This window comes from Oncorhynchus clarkii, chromosome 16 (assembly GCF_045791955.1).
Source record: "Oncorhynchus clarkii lewisi isolate Uvic-CL-2024 chromosome 16, UVic_Ocla_1.0, whole genome shotgun sequence".
NCBI classification, from domain to species: Eukaryota; Metazoa; Chordata; class Actinopteri; order Salmoniformes; family Salmonidae; genus Oncorhynchus; species Oncorhynchus clarkii.
In genome coordinates this window covers 67,472,102-67,493,518 of record NC_092162.1, presented here as the reverse complement: position 1 = coordinate 67,493,518, position 21,417 = coordinate 67,472,102, and the positions used below count along the sequence as shown (strand labels likewise).

Below are 21,417 nucleotides of genomic sequence, written 5' to 3'. Positions count from 1 at the left end.
ACATCTGTTTTATATAAGATATAAGATGGCACCGATGGAGAAGGTCAACATCTTACAAGTTCCAACCCCACTTCAATATTTAGTTACTTTTTTAGTGTTTATACTATTTTCACATATGACCGCTAAGCACTTTTGGACATCGATTTTGACTTCAAATTCGACTTCAACTCCAACTGTTTCTTTTTTCACTCCAGATGCTATTCCTATGTTTTATGAGATACCAAAACGCCGCCGGCGTAGACATGCTAGATGGGCTGGCACCCCTGTGAAACTGTGAGAAAATCGTTGGGCACTCCCCTCCGTTTTATTGGCAAATGTCCAGTCACTCTAGAATAAGATGAATGACCTTCGTTTGAGAGTCACCTACAAGAGAGACTTGAAAAACTGCAATATTATATGCCTTGCAGAAACTTGATCACAGAACTCAGTGGTTTCTCCATGCTGTGGCACAATCGGTTGACGGCAGCCTCGGGAAAGTCCAAAAGGGGAGAAGCGTTGCTTCCAGTGTGAAGAAAATCTCGAGATTAACAACCTTTTTGGGATAGGGGGCAGCATTTTCACTTTTGGATGAATAGCGTGCTGAGATTGAACTGTCTCCTACTCTGTCCCAGATACTAATATATGCATATTAGTATTAGTATTGGATAGAAAACACTCTGAAGTTTCTAAAACTGTTTGAATGATGTCTGTGAGTATAACAGAACTCATATGGCAGGCGAAAACCTGAGAAAAATCCAACCAGGAAGTGGGACATCTGAGGTTTGTAGTTTTTCAAAGCTTGACCTACCGAGTACACATTGAGATATGGATGAGGTTGCACTTCCTAGGGCTTCCACTAGATGTCAACCGTCTTTTGAACTTGAATGAGGATTCTACTATAAAGGAGGTGCTCATGAGACCTCTTTGAGTCAGTGGTCTGGCAGAGAGTCTTGGTCTCATGACGCGCGCTCCCGACAGAGTTACCTCGCGTTCCAGTGCTTTTTCTGAAGACAAATGAATTGGAACATTATTGATGTTTTATGTTAAAAACATCCTAACGATTGATTCCATACATTGTTTGACATGTTTCTAAAGGACTGTAATGGAACTTTTTGAGTTTTTGTCTGGATGAAATGCTCGCTCCTCATGAAGATGGATTACTGGGTTGAACACGCTAAGAACAAGTGGCTATTTGGACATAAATGATGGAACTTTATGGAACAAATCAGTCATTTATTGTCGAACTGGGATTCCTGGGAGGGCCTTCTGATAAAGATCATCAAAGGTAAGTGAATATATATGATGTTGTTTCTAACTTTGTTGATTCCAAAATGGCGGCTATTCCTCTGGCTGTTTGGGGTTCTGAGCGCCATTCTCAGATTATGCTTTTTCCATAAAGTTTTTTTGAAATCTGACACAGCAGTTGCATTACGGAGAAGTCTATCTTTAATTCTGTATCTTTAATCAATGTTTACTATTATTATTTCTGCAAAATCACTGGATGTTTTGGAATCAAAACATTACTGCACGTAAGGTGCCAATGTAAACTGAGATTTTTAGATATAAATATGCACATTATCGAACAAAACATACATGTATTGTGTAACATGATGTCCTATGAGTGTCATCTGATGAAGATCATCAAAAGTTAGTGATTCATTTGATCTATATTTCTGCTTTTTGTGACTCCTATTTTTGGCTGGGAAAATGGCTGTGTTTTTTCGACTTGGTGGTGATCTAACATAATCATATGTTGTGCTTTAGCTGTAAAGCATTTTTTTAAATCGGACACGATGGGTAGATTAACAAGATGTCTATCTTTCATTTGCTGTATTGGACTTGTTAATGTGTGAAATTTACATATTTCTAAAAAATAAAATTGAATTTCACGCACTGCCTTTTCAGCGGAATGTTGTCGAGGTGTTCCGCTAGCGAAACCACTGCGCTAGAAAGGTTAAAACCATTCTACCACACTTCTACCAACACATCTCATGTGCCTCTAGGGGCCCTAAAACTCTAGACACCTTTTATTATACAGAAATGCAAACAAGGCCCTCCTTCGCCCTCCCTTCGGCAAATCAGACCGTGACTCTATCTTCCTGCTTTCTGTTTACAAACAAAAGCTTGAACAGATTTTGTTGTGAAGATACAGAGTCATTAGATCATTTGTTTTGGTACTGTCCACATGTAGCGTGTTTTTGGTTGAAAGGTTCAGGTCCAGGTCCAGGTTCAGGAATGGTTGACAAATTACAACATTTACCTGGAGCTAACTCTGCAAATAGCACTGCTGGGTGCTTTAAAAAGTCATAGTTAATTGATTTATAATATAGCAATACTCTAAGAAAAAAAATAATCTTAAACTAGCCTCTCAAAGCACTTCATGATAACAGAAGTGAGTGCTACGGGGTGATAGTAATTTAGTTCAGTTACCTTTGCTTTCTTGGGAACACGAACAATGGTGGCTACATGAAGCATGTGGGGGGCAGCAGACTGGGATAGGGAGAAATTGAGCCAGCTGGTCTGTGCCTGCTCTAAAGACACGGCTATTTTTAACCCCCCCCCCCCCCCCCCCCCCCTCCCCGTTTAAAAATGAATTTAGTAAATGTCAATCTAGCAAACCAGGCAACTAAAAGCAGCTTTCCTAGCAATGTTATAGTTCATTTCTAGCTTGTTAGCTAGCTAGCTAATGTTAAGATAGCTGGCTAACCAGTTCAAATAAGGAACATTTAATCATCCCAACTCATAACGTTACTACAGCACTTTGTGACATCCGCTGATGTAAGAAGGGCTTTGTAAATCAATTTGATTGGTACTACAAACCAGGTTCAATGTTAGCTAACATTAGGCTATAACTAGCAATGCCAATGGCTGTGAGATACAAATAATATCACTACACAGATCATACACGTAACGTTAGCTAGAGAGCCAGCCAGCCAGCTAACGTTAGCTAGCTAGCTAACAGTACGCTTTAACTTGAAATGAAAACAAATTTCGGACAAAATTTGAAACGTATAATATCTGAAAATGTAGCTAGCTAGACTATCTTACCCATATACATGGATGGATGTTTCTCCCTATATGTCGTGGATGCCATGGTTGCCCTTAGTTTGAAGATGGAATCCGGAGACAGGTGTTTTATACCACAGCCTTCTATGTGTTCTCTTTTTGACTCCCTCTGCATATTTGCAATCAAATGCCAGAATTTTCTCCATCTCCTTAACTATCATAGTCTAATTCCATCGGGCATTCCACTGATTTCAAAACTCGGTCCTCGAGAAAGTGGAGAGCAACACTTTTGTAGTTATACTACGTGATATCTTTCAAAAAAGCCACATTAGGAATGATTACCTACACATGCTGACCAGCTCATGTTATAGACAGAAGCGTGCTACATGGCAGACCAATTCAAACTCATCTCTCGGCATGTCCAGCCCAGTCATTATCTCAGCCAATCATTGCTAGCGGAAAGGTTCCTGTCATTTTCTGTGGCTAAACCAACTAGGCTTGTAATTTAACAATTTGATTTGTATTTACATATGTTATTAAGGCACATGAAAGTTCACATGTTCCCGAAGGCATTTCTGCCAAAAAAACGCATTGTGATAAATATAAAAAGTTTACATTGAAATACCTCTCTGGTGAAGTCGTGAAGCGCAACATGCGCCTAGTTTCTTGAAACAAGTCACATATTTGTACTGTGTACTTGAGCTTGTGTCCTCAAAAGTGACTACACCTCAGCAAGGTTTAAAAAGTTTACCAGAAAGGTGAGATTTTAACCTTTAACCGAGTATGCAGCATTACTACTTATTGTCTTATGGCCCTCTCATGATAACTAATTACTTTTGGGATTACATTTTAGATTGCATTTAGTTACATTTCATTGGTTTTAAACTTCACTGTCCAAATAAATACATAGACGAGTGTAGTAGTACAACAAGGCCATTACTGTTGACGCTTAACCTTGGTAGCAGACATTGCACACTCTAGCTTTGGCCTGTCACTCTTGGCTCTAGTTGCAGTCACATTGCATGACAGGAGAAGGGGGAAGGCCCCGTGCTTAATGGCAATCACAGAGCGGAACTCAGTGTACTTAATGTGAGTTAATGTGTGTGTAGTGGCGATTCTAAAAGCCACTTCTATGGACACCAACAGTTTGAGATAATGCGTGTGTAAGAGTGTGTGTGTGTGTTCATAATGTTGTTGCATTTTTTTCTCTCCCCTCTGCACCAAAAGGACAGGGCAAAGGTCAAAGTGGGCCTTAGCTATTTCTCTGGCCGACTTAGGTCAATCATACACTCGGGTCCATAGCTAAACGTTTAGGGCGCTGTAAATGTTACTTTCCTACGTATTACAGCATGGATAGAGTTGGAAGTTAACTAAACACTGGAATATAATCAAAGGGCTTAATCACTGTAAGAGTATATCCAGTCTGAGTCTTTCTAAGACGAGACAATGAGAAGTTAAACAAACAGTTTTACTCTTTCATGTTTGCTCTGTGTTAGTGTGTTGGGTGTGTATATCTGTATACACTTGCTGCTTCCTGCTAACGGGCTGGATGGTGGGGTTAAATAGGCTTTGATCAGATCCACTGGGCACACACTGGTTGAATCAACATTGTTTCCATGTAATTTCAAGTCAATGACATTGAATAAACCAGCTAAGTCACCCTTGATACAAGTCAGTATTCGACGTCCATCCTTGTCTGAGGATGTTGGAAGATGACATAGAAACTGGCCACTAGGGGGCAACCGTGAGCGCTGTTATATTCATGTACGTTTCGGTTTTGCTATGTCGTTGTGGACAGGGATGACAGATGCCTCTCGATTCCAAAGGATGTAAGTTCAAACCCAGTAATAAAAAGTTGTTTTTAAAAATGTTTTTTTAAAGCCTGTCCCAAACCTTAACCATTTGGAGTTAATGACTAACCTTAAGATTTCAGAGTTAATGACTAAACTTAAGATTTCAGAGTTAATGACTAAACTTAACCTTAAACACTTAGAAATGTGACATTTACAACTATTCTGACATGAGATTGTGAGAGCTAGTTGGAGAGCTAGTTGGAGAGCTAGTTAGAGAGCTAGTTGGACAGCTAGTTGGAGAGCTAGTTGGACAGCTAGTTGGAGAGCTAGTTGGACAGCTAGTTGGAGAGCTAGTTGGACAGCTAGTTGGAGAGCTAGTTGGACAGCTAGTTGGAGAGCTAGTTGGAGAGCTAGTTGGACAGCTAGTTGGAGAGCTAGTTGGAGAGCTAGTTGGACAGCTAGTTGGAGAGCTAGTTGGAGAGCTAGTTGGAGAGCTAGTTGGAGAGCTAGTTGGAGAGCTAGTTGGACAGCTAGTTGGAGAGCTAGTTGGAGAGCTAGTTGGACAGCTAGTTGGAGAGCTAGTTGGAGAGCTAGTTGGAGAGCTAGTTGGAGAGCTAGTTGGACAGCTAGTTGGAGAGCTAGTTGGAGAGCTAGTTGGACAGCTAGTTGGAGAGCTAGTTGGAGAGCTAGTTGGAGAGCTAGTTGGAGAGCTAGTTGGAGAGCTAGTTGGACAGCTAGTTGGAGAGCTAGTTGGACAGCTAGTTGGAGAGCTAGTTGGAATAAAGTTGGACTAGATGTTGACTTGATGTATGTTGTATGTTACCATACAAATGGCCTGTATGTTACCATACAAATGGCCTGTATGTTACCAGTGGGGAGCCACCGTGGAGCTCCACATGCTATCACTGTTCAGACAGACAGACAGACAGACAGACAGACAGACAGACAGACAGACAGACAGACACTGATACAAAACCCCAGCGAGAGCCCCTTTCTTCCATCTCTTCCATGTGCTATAGAGCCAATATGACAAAGACACAAGCCATTTGTAAAGGCAAGACAATGAAACCTGCATCTTTCAAAGACTAAAACCACTCTTCCCTATACACTATATTGTAGAATTTCCACGGAAATGCATCTTGCTAGCTAGGAATTCTGACCTAATGACCAATGGATACAATTCCCTTGTTATTGGGTGTTATGGTGCATTGTAGCCTAGTGGTTAGAGCGTTGGGCAAGTAACCCAAAGGTTGCTGGCTCGAATCCCCGACCTGACAAGCTACAAATCTGTTGTTCTGCCCCTGAACAAGGCAGTTAACCCACTGTTCACTGGTAGTCTGTCGTTGTAAATAAGAATTTGTTCTTAACTGACTTGCCTAGTTAAATAAAGGTTCAATTACCATACTAGACCAGCATCGTTCCTATAAGAACTAATTTCCCATAGTGAATGCAAAGGTTGCCGTTCATTCAGATATGGAAGTTTGCTCATTGGACAGTTCTGTAACCTTAATTATAAGGTAAAGGTGTTACATATACAGAAACACAGACTGGGTACATATGCTGTTCTTTTTCAAGATGAACTTGATTTGATTCGATATTTGACATCACTTCTAGCTGATAATCATATAACAGCTATCACAATTATATTCATTGGTCGAGATTCATTTTTGTCATTGTTCCTTCTATCAGATTATCAAGGACCAAATATAAGACATATATCAGAGTGGATTGGAAAGCAGCCGTGTTAATTGTGGACACAATAAGATTGACAATAATACGTCTCCAGGCAGCATCTCTAATGGTCCTTGATGGTCCATGACTAAAGCCAGGGCTCAGATTGAACCACTAAGACACAGCTTGCAGGGCCAATGATACATAGCCTAATGGATACCCATATCTATGGTAATATTTCAACCTTCGCAATTATCCAATGAAAATGGTTTCATTATTTTGCCATTTAGACCCCTAGATCAGCGCCTACCAAAACTAATGTTGGCACCCAGAACCACATTTCAGAGACTCGCCAAAACACCAAAGTTGGTTTGAAAATGTAAAGTCATTTCGTAAAGAGGACAAACTTTTCTGCTCTGTTTCACAATGAGTAGAATTCAGATAGCGAACTTTAGAGAACGTCAGGGTGGCCAGTGTGTCTATGACCGGGTTGAGGGAAACCGATTGGTTTGGTCTGAGAGAGGAAGTGAAACCGTCAGCCTGGAATGTATTTATCATGACAAATGAGCTTCCCTCTGACGCTGACAGCTGATTGGCTGCCAGCGAAGAGCAATCCAGTCACACAGAGCTTTTTTTCTGTCACCGCAAGGTGTGTGTGTTCCACACAGATTGAGAAAGCAGCCTGACGAGCTAAACATTGACATTTTAGAAAATACGGTATAACCTTTGGTGTTAGGATAGAAGAAGAAGTAAAACATATTTACAATTATAACTTTGTTATAATTTACCAATCTACTTATATTGCATACAAGTGATATCAAATCGAATCAAATTGTATTTGTCACATGGGCCGAATACAACAGGTGTTGTTGACCTTACAGTGAAATGCTTACTTCCAAGCCCTTAACCAACAATGCAGTTTTAATAATTTTAAAAAAAGTGTTAAAGTATTTACTAAAATAAATTGAAGTAAAAAATCAAATAAAAAATAAGAGGATAATAGAAAAATAAGAAATAATTAAAGAGCAACTATAAAATAATAGTCCTAGTGATTGTGGCTGCCGCTGCATTGGTAATGGTTTGCTATGCAGTATTTGCTCTCTGGGTATTTAATCTCTAGGGTCAAGAGGATTTGAGAGTGGTGTTTGACTCGATGCCCCGTGCCGTGTGATAAATAGTAAAGTAGTGATAGGCTACCTGAAAAGGTCATATCCCCATTAATCACAGGGGATATGTCAGGTATGAGGTAGAAGGAGTCTTCCTCATTTAGATTTGGACAGGAGAGGCTGAGATCATGTCTGTGACACATCATAGATATTTCCTGGTCCTATAGATCATTGAGTTCCTTTAGAACCCTCAGGAGAACTTTCTTTTTCAGTTTAAACTCCACACAGAGAATTAAAAGGTTGCCCTTTAATTAACCTCTGACCTTTCAGCTGTCGTAACCTCTCACTACCTCAGTCAGTCTTGTTTAATAACTTTGGACAGCAGACTGTCCAGCCTGAACTAGAGCTTTGTGGGTGTGGTCTAATGCTTAGGGCGGCAGGGTAGCCTAGTAGTTAGAGCGTTGGACTAGTAACCTGGAAGGTTGCAAGTTCAAACCCCCGAAGCTGACAAGGTACAAATCTGTCATTCTGCCCCTGAACAGGCAGTTAACCTACTGTTCCTAGGCCGTCATTGAAAATAAGAATTTGTTCGTAACTGACTTGCCTAGTTAAATAAAGGTCAAATAAAAATTAAAATTAGGCGTCGTTCAGTGATCCTTTGGAGTGGAGAGGTGAGGTAATAGGATAATGTCAGTCCGGACATCATAATCAATAGAGCACAAATGGAATAGATGGCAAGGATCAGGAGCCACAACAACAGAAGAGGATAACCCCTGAGCCCAGATCACCTTGGGAGTGGAACACGAAGAGAAGATGAAAGAGAACTGAACAGTACTGAATAGTACCACATGAATCATAGATGGAAGCCAATCCCAGTGCATGTTTAGTTTACCATGAATGAGCATGAGATAGTCTTCATAGTTTATTATTTTTATTATTTTGTGTGTATTTTTTTTGCTGGTTTCAATTACTGTGAATTTTACTTTGGGCTTTATTGTGTTTTATCCTCAAAATGTTTATGTATGTGATGCTGTCTCTGGCTGGAGCAACCTTTAGGTTTTTAATGATCAAATAAATTCAATCAATCAAACTAATTTGTTTTTCGCTTTGGTTAATTTAGCAGAATGTTAATTACCTACAGTATACTGCAGTGGTGTTATAATACTGTACTGCTATTCTAACTGTGAAAGCAATGCTAGTCTCAGACCTGCTGCACCTAATTCAACTGTGCAGGCTTTGATCTTGTTGCATCCCAAATGGCATTCTATCACTGCAAGTGCACTAATTTTGACGGGGACCCAGAGGGCTTTGGTCAAGATGAGGACCCAGAGGGCTCTGGTCAAGATAAGGACCCAGAGGGCTCTGGTCAAGATGAGGACCCAGAGGGCTTTGGTCAAGATGAGGACCCAGAGGGCTATGGTCAAGATGAGGACCCAGAGGGCTTTTGTCAAGATGAGGACCCAGAGGGCTATGGTCAAGATGAGGACCCAGAGGGCTCTGGTCAAGATGAGGACCCAGAGGGCTCTGGTCAAGATGAGGACCCAGAGGGCTATGGTCAAGATGAGGATCCAGAGGGCAATGGTCAAGATGAGGACCCAGAGGGCTATGGTCAAGATGAGGACCCAGAGGGCTATGGTCAAGATGAGTACCCAGAGGGCTCTGGTCAAGATGAGGACCCAGAGGGCTATGGTCAAGATGAGGACCCAGAGGGCTATGGTCAAGATGAGGACCCAGAGGGCTCTGGTCAAGATGAGGACCCAGAGGGCTATGGTCAAGATGAGGACCCAGAGGGCTATGGTCAAGATGAGGTCCCAGAGGGCTTTGGTCAAGATGAGGACCCAGAGGGCTATGGTCAAGGTGAGGACCCAGAGGGCTATGGTCAAAATTAGTGTACTACGGGGATAGGGTGCCATTTCAGACAGTCTGAATATTGCAACATGTCCTTACCTTAATCTCTGTCTGTCTGTCTGTCTGTCTGTCTGTCTGTCTGTCTGTCTGTCTGTCTGTCTCTGTCTGTCTCTCTCTCTCTCTCTGTCTCTCTCTCTCTCTCTCTCTATGTCTCTCTCTCTCTCTCTCTCTCTCTCTCTCTCTCTCTCTCTCTCTCTCTCTCTCTCTCTCTCTCTCTCTCAGGGGCTGTGGTTGTTGCCTTTGTGGTTTGCTATCTACCCTACTACATCCGGCGCCTCATGTACTGCTACGCAGAGTTTACAGAGTGAGTAACACACAGTCCATGTATCCACCAGACATCACGTACTTTACCAGAGAATAGGTGTACATCCACTAACAAGAGGCATGGTCAGAGGGTCCTCCATCAGAGCAGGGTGACATAGAGGGAAGCTCAGCCATCCAGTCAGAGAGGAGATCAGCCGTCCAGTCAGAGAGGAGATCAGCCGTCCAGTCAGAGAGGAGATCAGCCGTCCAGTCAGAGAGGAGATCAGCCGTCCAGTCAGAGAGGAGATCAGCCGTCCAGTCAGAGAGGAGATCAGCCGTCCAGTCAGAGGGGAGCTCAGCCGTCCAGTCAGAGGGGAGATCAGCCGTCCAGTCAGAGGGGAGCTCAGCCGTCCAGTCAGAGGGGAGATCAGCCATCCAGTCAGAGGGGAGATCAGCCATCCAGTCAGAGGGGAGATCAGCCACCCAGAATACATAGATATCCCTGTTTAAATTAGCATTACCCATTCCGAATACATAGATCTTCCTGATCAAATTAGCATAATTTGTCAGAGTAATCAGAGCGAGAGTTTTAGCTATGTCTCCTCCTCTCTCTCTCTCTCTCTCTCTCTCTCTATCTCTCTCTCTCTCAATTCAATTCAATTCAATTCAATTCAAGGGCTTTATTGGCATGGGAAACATGTGTTAACATTGCCAAAGCAAGTGAGGTAGACAACATACAAAGTGAAAATATAAAGTGAAAAACAACAAAAATTAACAGTAAACATTGCACATACAGAGGTTTCAAAACAGTAAAGACATTACAAATGTCATATTATATATATGTATACAGTGTTTTAACAATGTACAAATGGTTAAAGGACACAAGATAAAATAAATAAGCATAAATATGGGTTGTATTTACAATGGTGTGTGTTCTTCACTGGTTGCCCTTTTCTCGTGGCAACAGGTCACAAATCTTGCTGCTGTGATGGCACACTGTGGAATTTCACCCAGTAGATATGGGAGTTTTTCAAATTTGGATTTGTTTTCGAATTCTTTGTGGATCTGTGTAATCTGAGGGAAATATGTCTCTCTAATATGGTCATACATTGGGCAGGAGGTTAGGAAGTGCAGCTCAGTTTCCACCTCATTTTGTGGGCAGTGAGCACATAGCCTGTCTTCTCTTGAGAGCCATGTCTGCCTACGGCGGCCTTTCTCAATAGCAAGGCTATGCTCACTGAGTCTGTACATAGTCAAAGCTTTCCTTAATTTTGGGTCAGTCACAGTGGTCAGGTATTCTGCCGCTGTGTACTCTCTGTTTAGGGCCAAATAGCATTCTAGTTTGCTCTGTTTTTTTGTTAATTCTTTCCAATGTGTCAAGTAATTATCTTTTTGTTTTCTCATGATTTGGTTGGGTCTAATTGTGCTGTTGTCCTGGGGCTCTGTGGGGTGTGTTTGTGTTTGTGAACAGAGCCCCAGGACCAGCTTGCTTAGGGGGACTCTTCTCCAGGTTCATCTCTCTGTAGGTGATGGCTTTGTTATGGAAGGTTTGTGAATCACTTTCTTTTAGGTGGTTGTAGAATTTAACGGCTCTTTTCTGGATTTTGATAATTAGTGGGTATCGGCCTAATTCTGCTCTGCATGCATTATTTGGTGTTCTACGTTGTACACGGAGGATATTTTTGCAGAATTCTGCGTGCAGAGTCTCAATTTGGTGTTTGTCCCATTTTGTGAAGTCTTGGTTGGTGAGCGGACCCCAGACCTCACAACCATAAAGGGCAATGGGCTCTATGACTGATTCAAGTATTTTTAGCCAAATCCTAATTGGTATGTTGAAATTTATGTTTCTTTTGATGGCATAGAATGCCCTTCTTGCCTTGTCTCTCAGATCGTTCACAGCTTTGTGGAAGTTACCTGTGGCGCTGATGTTTAGGCCAAAGTATGTATAGTTTTTTGTGTGCTCTAGGGCAACAGTGTCTAGATTGAATTTGTATTTGTGGTCCTGGTGACTGGACCTTTTTTGGAACACCATTATTTTGGTCTTACTGAGATTTACTGTCAGGGCCCAGGTCTGACAGAATCTGTGCATAAGATCTAGGTGCTGCTGTAGGCCCTCCTTGGTTGGTGACAGAAGCACCAGATCATCGGCAAACAGCAGACATTTGACTTCGGATTCTAGCAGGGGGAGGCCGGGTGCTGCAGACTTTTCTAGTGCCCGCGCCAATTCGTTGATATATATGTTGAAGAGGGTGGGGCTTAAGCTGCATCCCTGTCTAACCCCATGACCCTGTGTGAAGAAATGTGTGTGTTTTTTGCCAATTTTAACCGCACACTTGTTGTTTGTGTACATGGATTTTATAATGTCGTATGTTTTACCCCCAACACCACTTTCTATCAGTTTGTATAGCAGACCCTCATGCCAGATTGAGTCGAAGGCTTTTTTGAAATCAACAAAGCATGAGAAGACTTTGCCTTTGTTTTGGTTTGTTTGGTTGTCAATTAGGGTGTGCAGGGTGAATACATGGTCTGTTGTACGGTAATTTGGTAAAAAGCCAATTTGACATTTTCTCAGTACATTGTTTTCATTGAGGAAATGTACGAGTCTGCTGTTAATAATAATGCAGAGGATTTTCCCAAGGTTACTGTTGACACATATTCCACGGTAGTTATTGGGGTCAAATTTGTCTCCACTTTTGTGGATTGGGGTGATCAGTCCTTGGTTCCAAATATTGGGGAAGATGCCAGAGCTAAGTATGATGTTAAAGAGTTTTAGTATAGCCAATTGGAATTTCATTGAGGATACCATCTCTCTCTCTCTCTCTCGCTCGATTGTCTGACGACACTCACAATATATAGTTTCCTTAATTGAACCAAACGCACACCATTGATTAAATGATTCCAAAGCTAAGGAAGCACATCCGAGATACAATTAAAACAAAACTTTATAATTGGATTGTGAAGTTATGCTGTCAGTAATAAAGGACATTGTCATCATTTTTACAATTTCAGAGTATTATTTCAACATCATAGTTTGAAAATACAAATTTTTCAAAAAACTCGAGTTTAAGTGGTGTACACTCACCCTACTGAGAGAGACTTCTACCTACCTCTCCAGCTTCGTCTACGTCAGAGCCTGGAGAGGTAAGGGCAGCAATTTCACTGCTGCATACGAACGTAGAGTACAGTATAACATCTCTGTAGAGAGTTGTGGCCTACATTCAGTAGATGTCAGTATGATAAGTGAGACTAGACTAGCTGAACCACCCTGCTCAGCTCCTGGAAGTGTCTGTTTTAACTTTAGGTTTGATTTGGATTTGATTTGATTTGGATCTCTTTTAGTCCCCATTAGGACTACTCTTCCAAGAGTCCTTAAACATTCAAATACAATTTATAATACGAACACATTTTCACATATAACACACTATTACAAAACTTAAATAATATACTAACCAATAAATAATGACCCAATAATGACCCAATAAATACTCAATCTAAAAAAGATTGATTCTTCATCTACTATAGTCCCACAACATATCTATGTATTATATTAAAAAAAAAAAAAAATATGTTTAAATGTACATATTGAAAGGTTTGCTCAGTTAATTTATTCAATTTCTTTATTGCTCTAAATCGAAATGTTATTTTGCCTATTTCTCATTTTTGTCTGGATAACGCATAGATGGTGGACAATCTATTCCTAGTGTTGACTGAATGTCTGTCTCTTACCACCTGAATACCGTTGTGGGCTAGGGTTAGGGTTCAGGTTAGGGTTAGGGTTCAGGTTAGGGTTAGGGTTCAGGTTAGGGTTAGGGTTCAGGTTAGGGTTAGGGTTCAGGTTAGGGTTCAGGTTAGGGTTCGGGTTCAGGTTAGGGTTAGGGTTCAGGTTCAGGTTAGAGTTAGGGTTCAGGTTAGGGTTAGGGTTCAGGTTAGGGTTAGGGTTCAGGTTCAGGTTAGGGTTCAGGTTAGGGTTAGGGTTCAGGTTAGGGTTCAGGTTCAGGTTAGGGTTCAGGTTCAGGTTAGGGTTAGGGTTCAGGTTAGGGTTCAGGTTCAGGTTAGGGATCAGGTTAGGGTTAGGGTTCATGTTCAGGTTAGGGTTCAGGTTAGGGTTCAGGTTCAGGTTAGGGTTAGGGTTAGGGTTAGGGTTAGGGTTCAGGTTAGGGTTCAGGTTCAGGTTAGGGTTCAGGTTAGGGTTAGGGTTCAGGTTAGGGTTCAGGTTCAGGTTCAGGTTCAGGTTCAGGTTAGGGTTAGGGTTCAGGTTCAGGTTAGGGTTAGGGTTCAGGTTCGTAACCTGATATGCTTCACAGGTGTACTTCACTCCTTTATCATCTGAGACCTAGTGGTCAATTTAAACACATCTGTCTTGGAAAGGACGGTAGGAAAACATTTGGTCAACAATAATGTGGTTTATAATGTGGAAAACTATGAGCAAACATTTCCCTTAATTTACAATTACAAATTAGTTGACATGTTGTATGTGTCAATAAAACACATTGATTCTTTATCCCTGTGCTCCCCTCCTCCCTCCCCCCCACCTTCCTGTGCTCCCCTCCTCCCTCCGCCTCCCCCTCGCCTCCCTGTGCTCCCCTCCCCCCCCACCTACTCCCACCTCCCTGTGCTCCCCTCCTCCCACCTCCCCCAACCTCCCTGTGCTCCAAATCCCACCTCCCTGTGCTCCCCTCCTCCCACCTCCCCCAACCTCCCTGTGCTCCCCTCTTCCCACCTCCTCGTACAACCCTCCTCCCACCTCCCCCCACCTACTCCCACCTCCCTGTGTGCCATTCCTCCCACCTCCTCCCACCTCCCTGTGCTACCCTCCACCCACCGACTCCCACCTCCCCCTACTGACTCCCACCTCCCCCTACTGACTCCTACCTCCCCCTACTCCCACCACCCCCTACTCCCACCTCCCCCTACCGACTCCCACCTCCCTGTGCTACCCTCCACCCACCTGCTCCTACCTCCCCCTACTCCTACCTCCCCCTACTCCCACCTCCCCCTACCGACTCCCACCTCCCTGTGCTACCCTCCACCCACCTGCTCCTACCTCCCCCTACTCCTACCTCCCCCTACTCCCACCTCCCCCTACTGACTCCCACCTCCCTGTGCTACCCTCCACCCACCTACTCCTACCTTCCCCTACTCCCACCTTCCCCTACCTCCTCCCACCTCCCCCTACTGACTCCCACCTCCCCCTACTGACTCCCACCTCCCTGTGCTACCCTCCACCCACCTGCTCCTACCTCCCCCTACTCCCACCTCCCCCTACTGACTCCCACCTCCCTGTGCTACCCTCCACCCACCTGCTCCTACCTCCCCCTACTCCCACCTCCCCCTACTGACTCCCACCTCCCTGTGCTACCCTCCACCCACCTGCTCCTACCTCCCCCTACTCCCACCTCCCCCTACTGACTCCCACCTCCCTGTGCTACCCTCCACCCACCTGCTCCTACCTCCCCCTACTCCCACCTCCCCCTACTGACTCCCACCTCCCTGTGCTACCCTCCACCCACCTGCTCCTACCTCCCCCTACTCCCACCTCCCCCTACTGACTCCCACCTCCCTGTGCTACCCTCCACCCACCTGCTCCTACCTCCCCCTACTCCCACCTCCCCCTACTGACTCCCACCTCCCCCTACTGACTCCTACCTCCCCCTACTCCTACCTCCCCCTACTCCCACCTCCCCCTACTGACTCCCACCTCCCTGTGCTACCCTCCACCCACCTGCTCCTACCTCCCCCTACTCCCACCTCCCCCTACTGACTCCCACCTCCCCCTACTGACTCCTACCTCCCCCTACTCCCACCTCCCCCTACTGACTCCCACCTCCCTGTGCTACCCTCCACCCACCTGCTCCTACCTCCCCCTACTCCCACCTCCCCCTACTGACTCCCACCTCCCTGTGCTACCCTCCACCCACCTGCTCCTACCTCCCCCTACTCCCACCTCCCCCTACTGACTCCTACCTCCCCCTACTCCTACCTCCCCCTACTCCCACCTCCCCCTACTGACTCCCACCTCCCTGTGCTACCCTCCACCCACCTACTCCTACTCCTACCTCCCCCTACTCCCACCTCCCCCTACCGACTCCCACCTCCCCCTACTGACTCCCACCTCCCTGTGCTACCCTCCACCCACCTGCTCCTACCTCCCCCTACTCCCACCTCCCCCTACTGACTCCCACCTCCCTGTGCTACCCTCCACCCACCTGCTCCTACCTCCCCCTACTCCCACCTTCCCCTACCTCCTCCCACCTCCCCCTACTGACTCCCACCTCCCCCTACTGACTCCCACCTCCCTGTGCTACCCTCCACCCACCTGCTCCTACCTCCCCCTACTCCCACCTCCCCCTACTGACTCCCACCTCCCTGTGCTACCCTCCACCCACCTGCTCCTACCTCCCCCTACTCCCACCTCCCCCTACTGACTCCCACCTCCCTGTGCTACCCTCCACCCACCTACTCCTACCTCCTCCCACCTCCCCCTACCTCCTCCCACCTCCCCCTACTGACTCCTACCTCCCACTACTTCCACCTCCCCCTACCTCCTCCCACCTCCATGTGCTACCCTCCACCCACCTACTCATACCTCCCCCTACTCCCACCTCCCCCCACCTCCCTGTGCTACCCTCCTCCCACCCACCTCCTCCCCCCTCCTCCCCGACAGGGAAGGATATGATTACTACCACTACTTCTTCATGGTGACCAACGTCCTCTTCTACGTGAGCTCAGCTGTCAACCCAGTCCTCTACAACCTGGTCTCAGCCAACTACCGGGAGATCTTCTTCAACACGCTCCGCTGCTTCTGCGTGCCGTGTCGGCGCAAGAAACAGAGCCGTCCTCTGACCAGACACTCCACCAGCATCTCCAGTAACCACACCTTCTCCTCCAACATCATCAAGGAGACCGTCTACTGACCACCCCCCCCCCAAAAAAACACTCCCCTGATAACATTCCATTTTAGAACTGCAGTGTATGGAATCTATTACCCAGTTGGACTCCATGTATGTTTGATGGGGAGCCTGGTACTGTGAATCACTGACACATTGTGCCACATAAACACACAAAACAATATGCACAATTTGATATATTGGTGCAGTCATCTGAAAGAAAGAAAGAATAAGGGCGTAGATCACTCAAATTACAAAATTACATTGGTTTCCTGTAAGCAGTCAATGGACGAGGTATGACAGCAATCCATGCTTTGGCTTAGTTTTCACATGCTAACAATTTAGCATTTGTTAGCACATTCAATTCATGGGACCGATATTAGCATTTGCCGCGCATCGTGTTCAAATCGTATGTCTGACTTTGTTGAGATATACATTCAATTTTGGGCACTTTTGAACATGATGTGCAAAAAAAAATGCTAATATCGGTCTGATGACTGTGGAAACAGAGCCAGGGCAACAGCATGACTTTATGTAATATCTTATATTATGCTGCTTACAGGGTAATCAAAACAACATGTTATTTTGGCATTTGGGTAAACCATTCCTTGAAGTGTTGGACATAGTAGTCTTTAGCATTGTACATATTGTAAACATGTATGTACATTCAGATTTTTTATAGAACTGTCAATGCATACTTTGTTTTATTCACATACATTACTTTACAAAATGAGATGATGACGGTGAGAACAATCTGCACTTATCAACATATGTCTGGATCTTTGAAATACGAGGCAAAAAATATATATTCTGTGAAATTTACCAGGAAGTGACTGCCCCTCAGCCTGGTCATTTCTGGACTTTGTAGGCATTATGAATTACCTTCATTGGGCAAAAATGTTGCACAATGGTCTTCAAGCGCAAAAACTTAGTACATTTATCCAAAAACACTCATGTATTTTTTTATCTTAAATGCATTTTCACAAATGTTATGACATAACCGTGAAGCCCATTCAAAAGGTAGGACACATGATACTAAAGTAAAGTGGAAAGGGCACAGGGGTATTATCATTTCGCTCAGACTCGCAGTAAATGGGTCTATTTTTAAAAGAGACAGAGAACGATTGTCAAAAATGATCGGCTGCGGATGTAACGCCAGGAAAGAGTATTGAACAATGCAATCTCTGGCCTTGCTATTGTCTGCTCGGACTGTGAATGTTAACTAAAATACCGAGAGAAGATGTACTATTTCATGAAGAGGAAAAACACATGGCATTCACAGCTAATGGGTGATCGATCGGCTGTGGTGTTGAGCCCTGTAGCTTGTTCTAGAATGCCAACTTCTGACAACTACAGCTTTTGAGACACTGATGTTGGAATATTTAAGATGTACCACACCACTGCACAATAGGTCAAGTAACAAACATTTTTCCTACTGAGGCTTGTAATCCCACTGTGATTCAACATATATTTAAAAACAGTGTTTAATTTGAGATGAGCCTTGTATAATATTAACTCTACATTGTCTTCTGTACTTAGGCCATGAACTTTGAACCCATAACAAATTATTTTTTTAAAGATCTCTGCTGTAACAGAGCCAGCAGAGGATGAGAGTGGATGGTATGAGCAACATCCAAGATGGTGTTACAAGACAGAGCACTCAATGGGACACGATATGGACTCTGGTCTTTGAAGCCTGGAGAGGAGAAAGCTCTGTAGCTGACCTGAATGTAGTCCACAGCACCCTGTCATGACCACTGAGTGTCTGTACAATACATTGTGTCACATGGACAATGACAAACAGGTGAGAGATAGAATAATGGATACAGTGTTTCAGACTCTGAACACACGCTTACAATGAATAAAACACGCTGAAAGAACCAAGGTTGATAAGCGTGGATGCAGGAAATGGATACGATTTGTGGGGACGAAAGAGTTGAAATAAGTACATTCTCCTGAAGGGAGGGAGGGAGAGAGGGAGGGATGGGAGGGAGAGAGGGAGGGATGGGAGGGAGAGAGGGAGGGATGGGAGGGAGAGGGACGGAGGGAGGGATGGGAGGGAGGGAGAGAGGGAGGGATGGGAGGGAGAGAGGGAGGGATGGGAGGGAGGGAGGGAGGGAGGGAGGGAGGGAGGGAGGGAGGGAGGGAGGGAGGGAGGGAGGGAGGGAGGGAGGGAGGGAGGGAGGGAGGGAGGGAGGGAGGGAGGGAGGGAGAGAGGGAGGGAGGGAGGGAGGGAGGGGAGAGGGAGGGAGGGAGGGAGGGAGGGAGAGAGGGAGGGATGGGAGGGAGAGAGGGAGGGAGAGAGGGAGGGATGGGAGGGAGAGAGGGAGGGAGGGAGGGGAGAGGGAGGGAGGGAGGGAGGGAGAGAGGGAGAGAGGGAGGGATGGGAGGGAGGGAGAGAGGGAGGGATGGGAAGGAGAGAGGGAGGGAGGGGAGGGAAGTGCCACTCTGAAGAGACCATACGTCAGCATCCACTTCAAGGATGAGAGAGAATACAACGAACCATCGCTCTTGGAATTCAATGAGTTATTGTAGGCTACGTAAGAGGGATAGGAATCCATTCACGAGTAAGGGTACCTGTCCTGGATCTGAGAGGGAAGAGCATCTTTATGGTGCTCCTCATGCTGAGAGGAGAGGAGAGGAGAGGAGAGGAGGGGAGGGGAGGGGAGGGGAGAGGAGAGGAGAGGAGAGGAGGGGAGGGGAGGGGAGGGGAGAGGAGAGGAGAGGAGAGGAGAGGAGAGGAGAGGAGAGGAGAGGAGAGGAGAGGAGAGGAGAGGAGAGGAGGGGAGGGGAGGGGAGGGGAGAGGAGAGGAGAGGAGAGGAGAGGAGAGGAGAGGAGAGGAGAGGAGAGGAGAGGAGAGGAGAGGAGAGGAGAGGAGAGGAGAGGAGAGGAGAGGAGCAGGCTATGGTGTGTCACATCTGCCGGCTCTGATGGAGACAAGAAAAGCACTGAGAAAGGCAGGCCAAAGGAAGGTCTGTTATGACAGCGTCACACGTGCTTTCATAATGTGTAAATGTTTCCATTTCCTTCGCTTTGATGAAAAATATACATTGGCAATATTGCAGCTGCATTTGCCTACTATAATTGTATTTTATTTTTTCTCTTGACTACAAAGGGTTTTATGAACAATACAACGCAATGTACTCATAAGGAACACCAATACACTTTTGTATATAGCCATGGATGTAGATTGTAGAGGCCCACAAATATAGTCAAAGACATGACATATATGTAGTGCTTTGATGACAGTGTTGTGCAAGGTTATGCTCAGGACATCTAGCTCAAACTGCTCCTGACAGATGCTGATGTTGTACGTACGTATTCATGATGTTTATCAGAGCAGTTGCTCATGGTGTACACCCCCTGCTGCATACACCCCCTGCTGCATACACCCCCTGCTGCATACACCCCTGTTGCATACACCCCCTGCTGCATACACCCCCTGCTGCATACACCCCCTGCTGCATACACCCCCTGCTGCATACACCCCCTGCTGCTTACACCCCTGCTGCATACACCCCCTGCTGCTTACACCCCCTGTTGCATACACCCCTTGTTGCATACACCCCCTGCTGCTTACACCCCCTGTTGCATACACCCCCTGCTGCTTACACCCCCTGCTGCATACACCCACTGCTGCTTACTGTAAGTCATGTGCTCTATGATGACAGTGATGACTTTGTTATTGTTTGTAACTTGTGATATTTTTGTTAGGGACAATGGAGGCATATTTATGGTATATGTCAGTCCTATACTGTATAGATGGTTCTGCTCTATGTCAGTCCTATACTGTATAGATAGATGGTTCTGCTATCAGTTCTATACTGTATAGATGGTTATGTTATATGTCAGTTCTATACTGTATAGATGGTTCTGCAATATGTCATTTATATTCTGTATAGATGGTTCTACTATCAGTTCTATACTGTATAGATGGTTTTGCAATATGTTCTATACTGTATAGATGGTTCTGATATCAGTTCCATACTGTATAGATGGTTCTGCTATCAGTTCTCTACTGTATAGATGGTTCTGCTATCAGTTCTCTACTGTATAGATGGTTCTGCTATATGTCAGTTCTCTACTGTATAGATGGTTCTGCTATATGTGAATAAAAGAGTGAATGTCGTGATTACATTCAGCTCCATCTGTGGTCCATGATCTTCCAGACACAAACATACATACAAACACACAAAGACAAACGTACACACACACGCACACACATATACAGACACATAAATACACACACACACAAAGACAAACATACACACACACACACACACGCACACACATACAGACACTTAAATACACACACACACAAAGACAAACACACACACGCACACAAATACAGACACATAAATACACACACACACACAAAGACAAACATACACGCACACGACACACACATACAGACACATAAATACACACACACACACTTACAGACACATAAATACACACACACACACAAAGACACACCAAGCACACACTCCATTTAGCACAGATGTGTCTGACCTTTCTAAGGTGTACCCTTGGGGATTATTACCTCTGCCTTATAAAGGAGCTGTCAATCACTGGGGTCATGGGACAAGCTGAGATAATAGTGTGTCCTTCATCCACCTAGCCCAGTCTGTCCTTCATCCACCTAGCCCAGTCTGTCCTTCATCCACTTCGCCCAGTGTGTCCTTCATCCACCTAGCCTAGTCTGACCTTCATCCACCTAGCGCAGTCTGTCCTTCATCCACCTAGCCCAGTCTGTCCTTCATCCACCTAGCCCAGTGTGTCCTTCATCCACCTAGCCCAGTCTGTCCTTCATCCACCTAGCC

The 21,417-nt window shown here is 45.0% G+C and overlaps 1 protein-coding gene across 1 annotated transcript in view; it reads left to right on the top strand.

Moving 5' to 3' along the window:
- LOC139367757 (neurotensin receptor type 1-like) overlaps nt 1–16,620 on the top strand; it is a 42,654-nt gene extending 26,034 nt beyond the window's left edge. Inside the window, exons 3-4 of the mRNA XM_071106079.1 lie at nt 9,686–9,767; nt 16,371–16,620. Coding sequence (XP_070962180.1) covers nt 9,686–9,767; nt 16,371–16,620 — 332 coding nt within the window. The remainder of the gene's footprint in view (nt 1–9,685; nt 9,768–16,370) is intronic.
- The last annotated feature ends 4,797 nt before the right edge of the window (nt 16,621–21,417 follow it).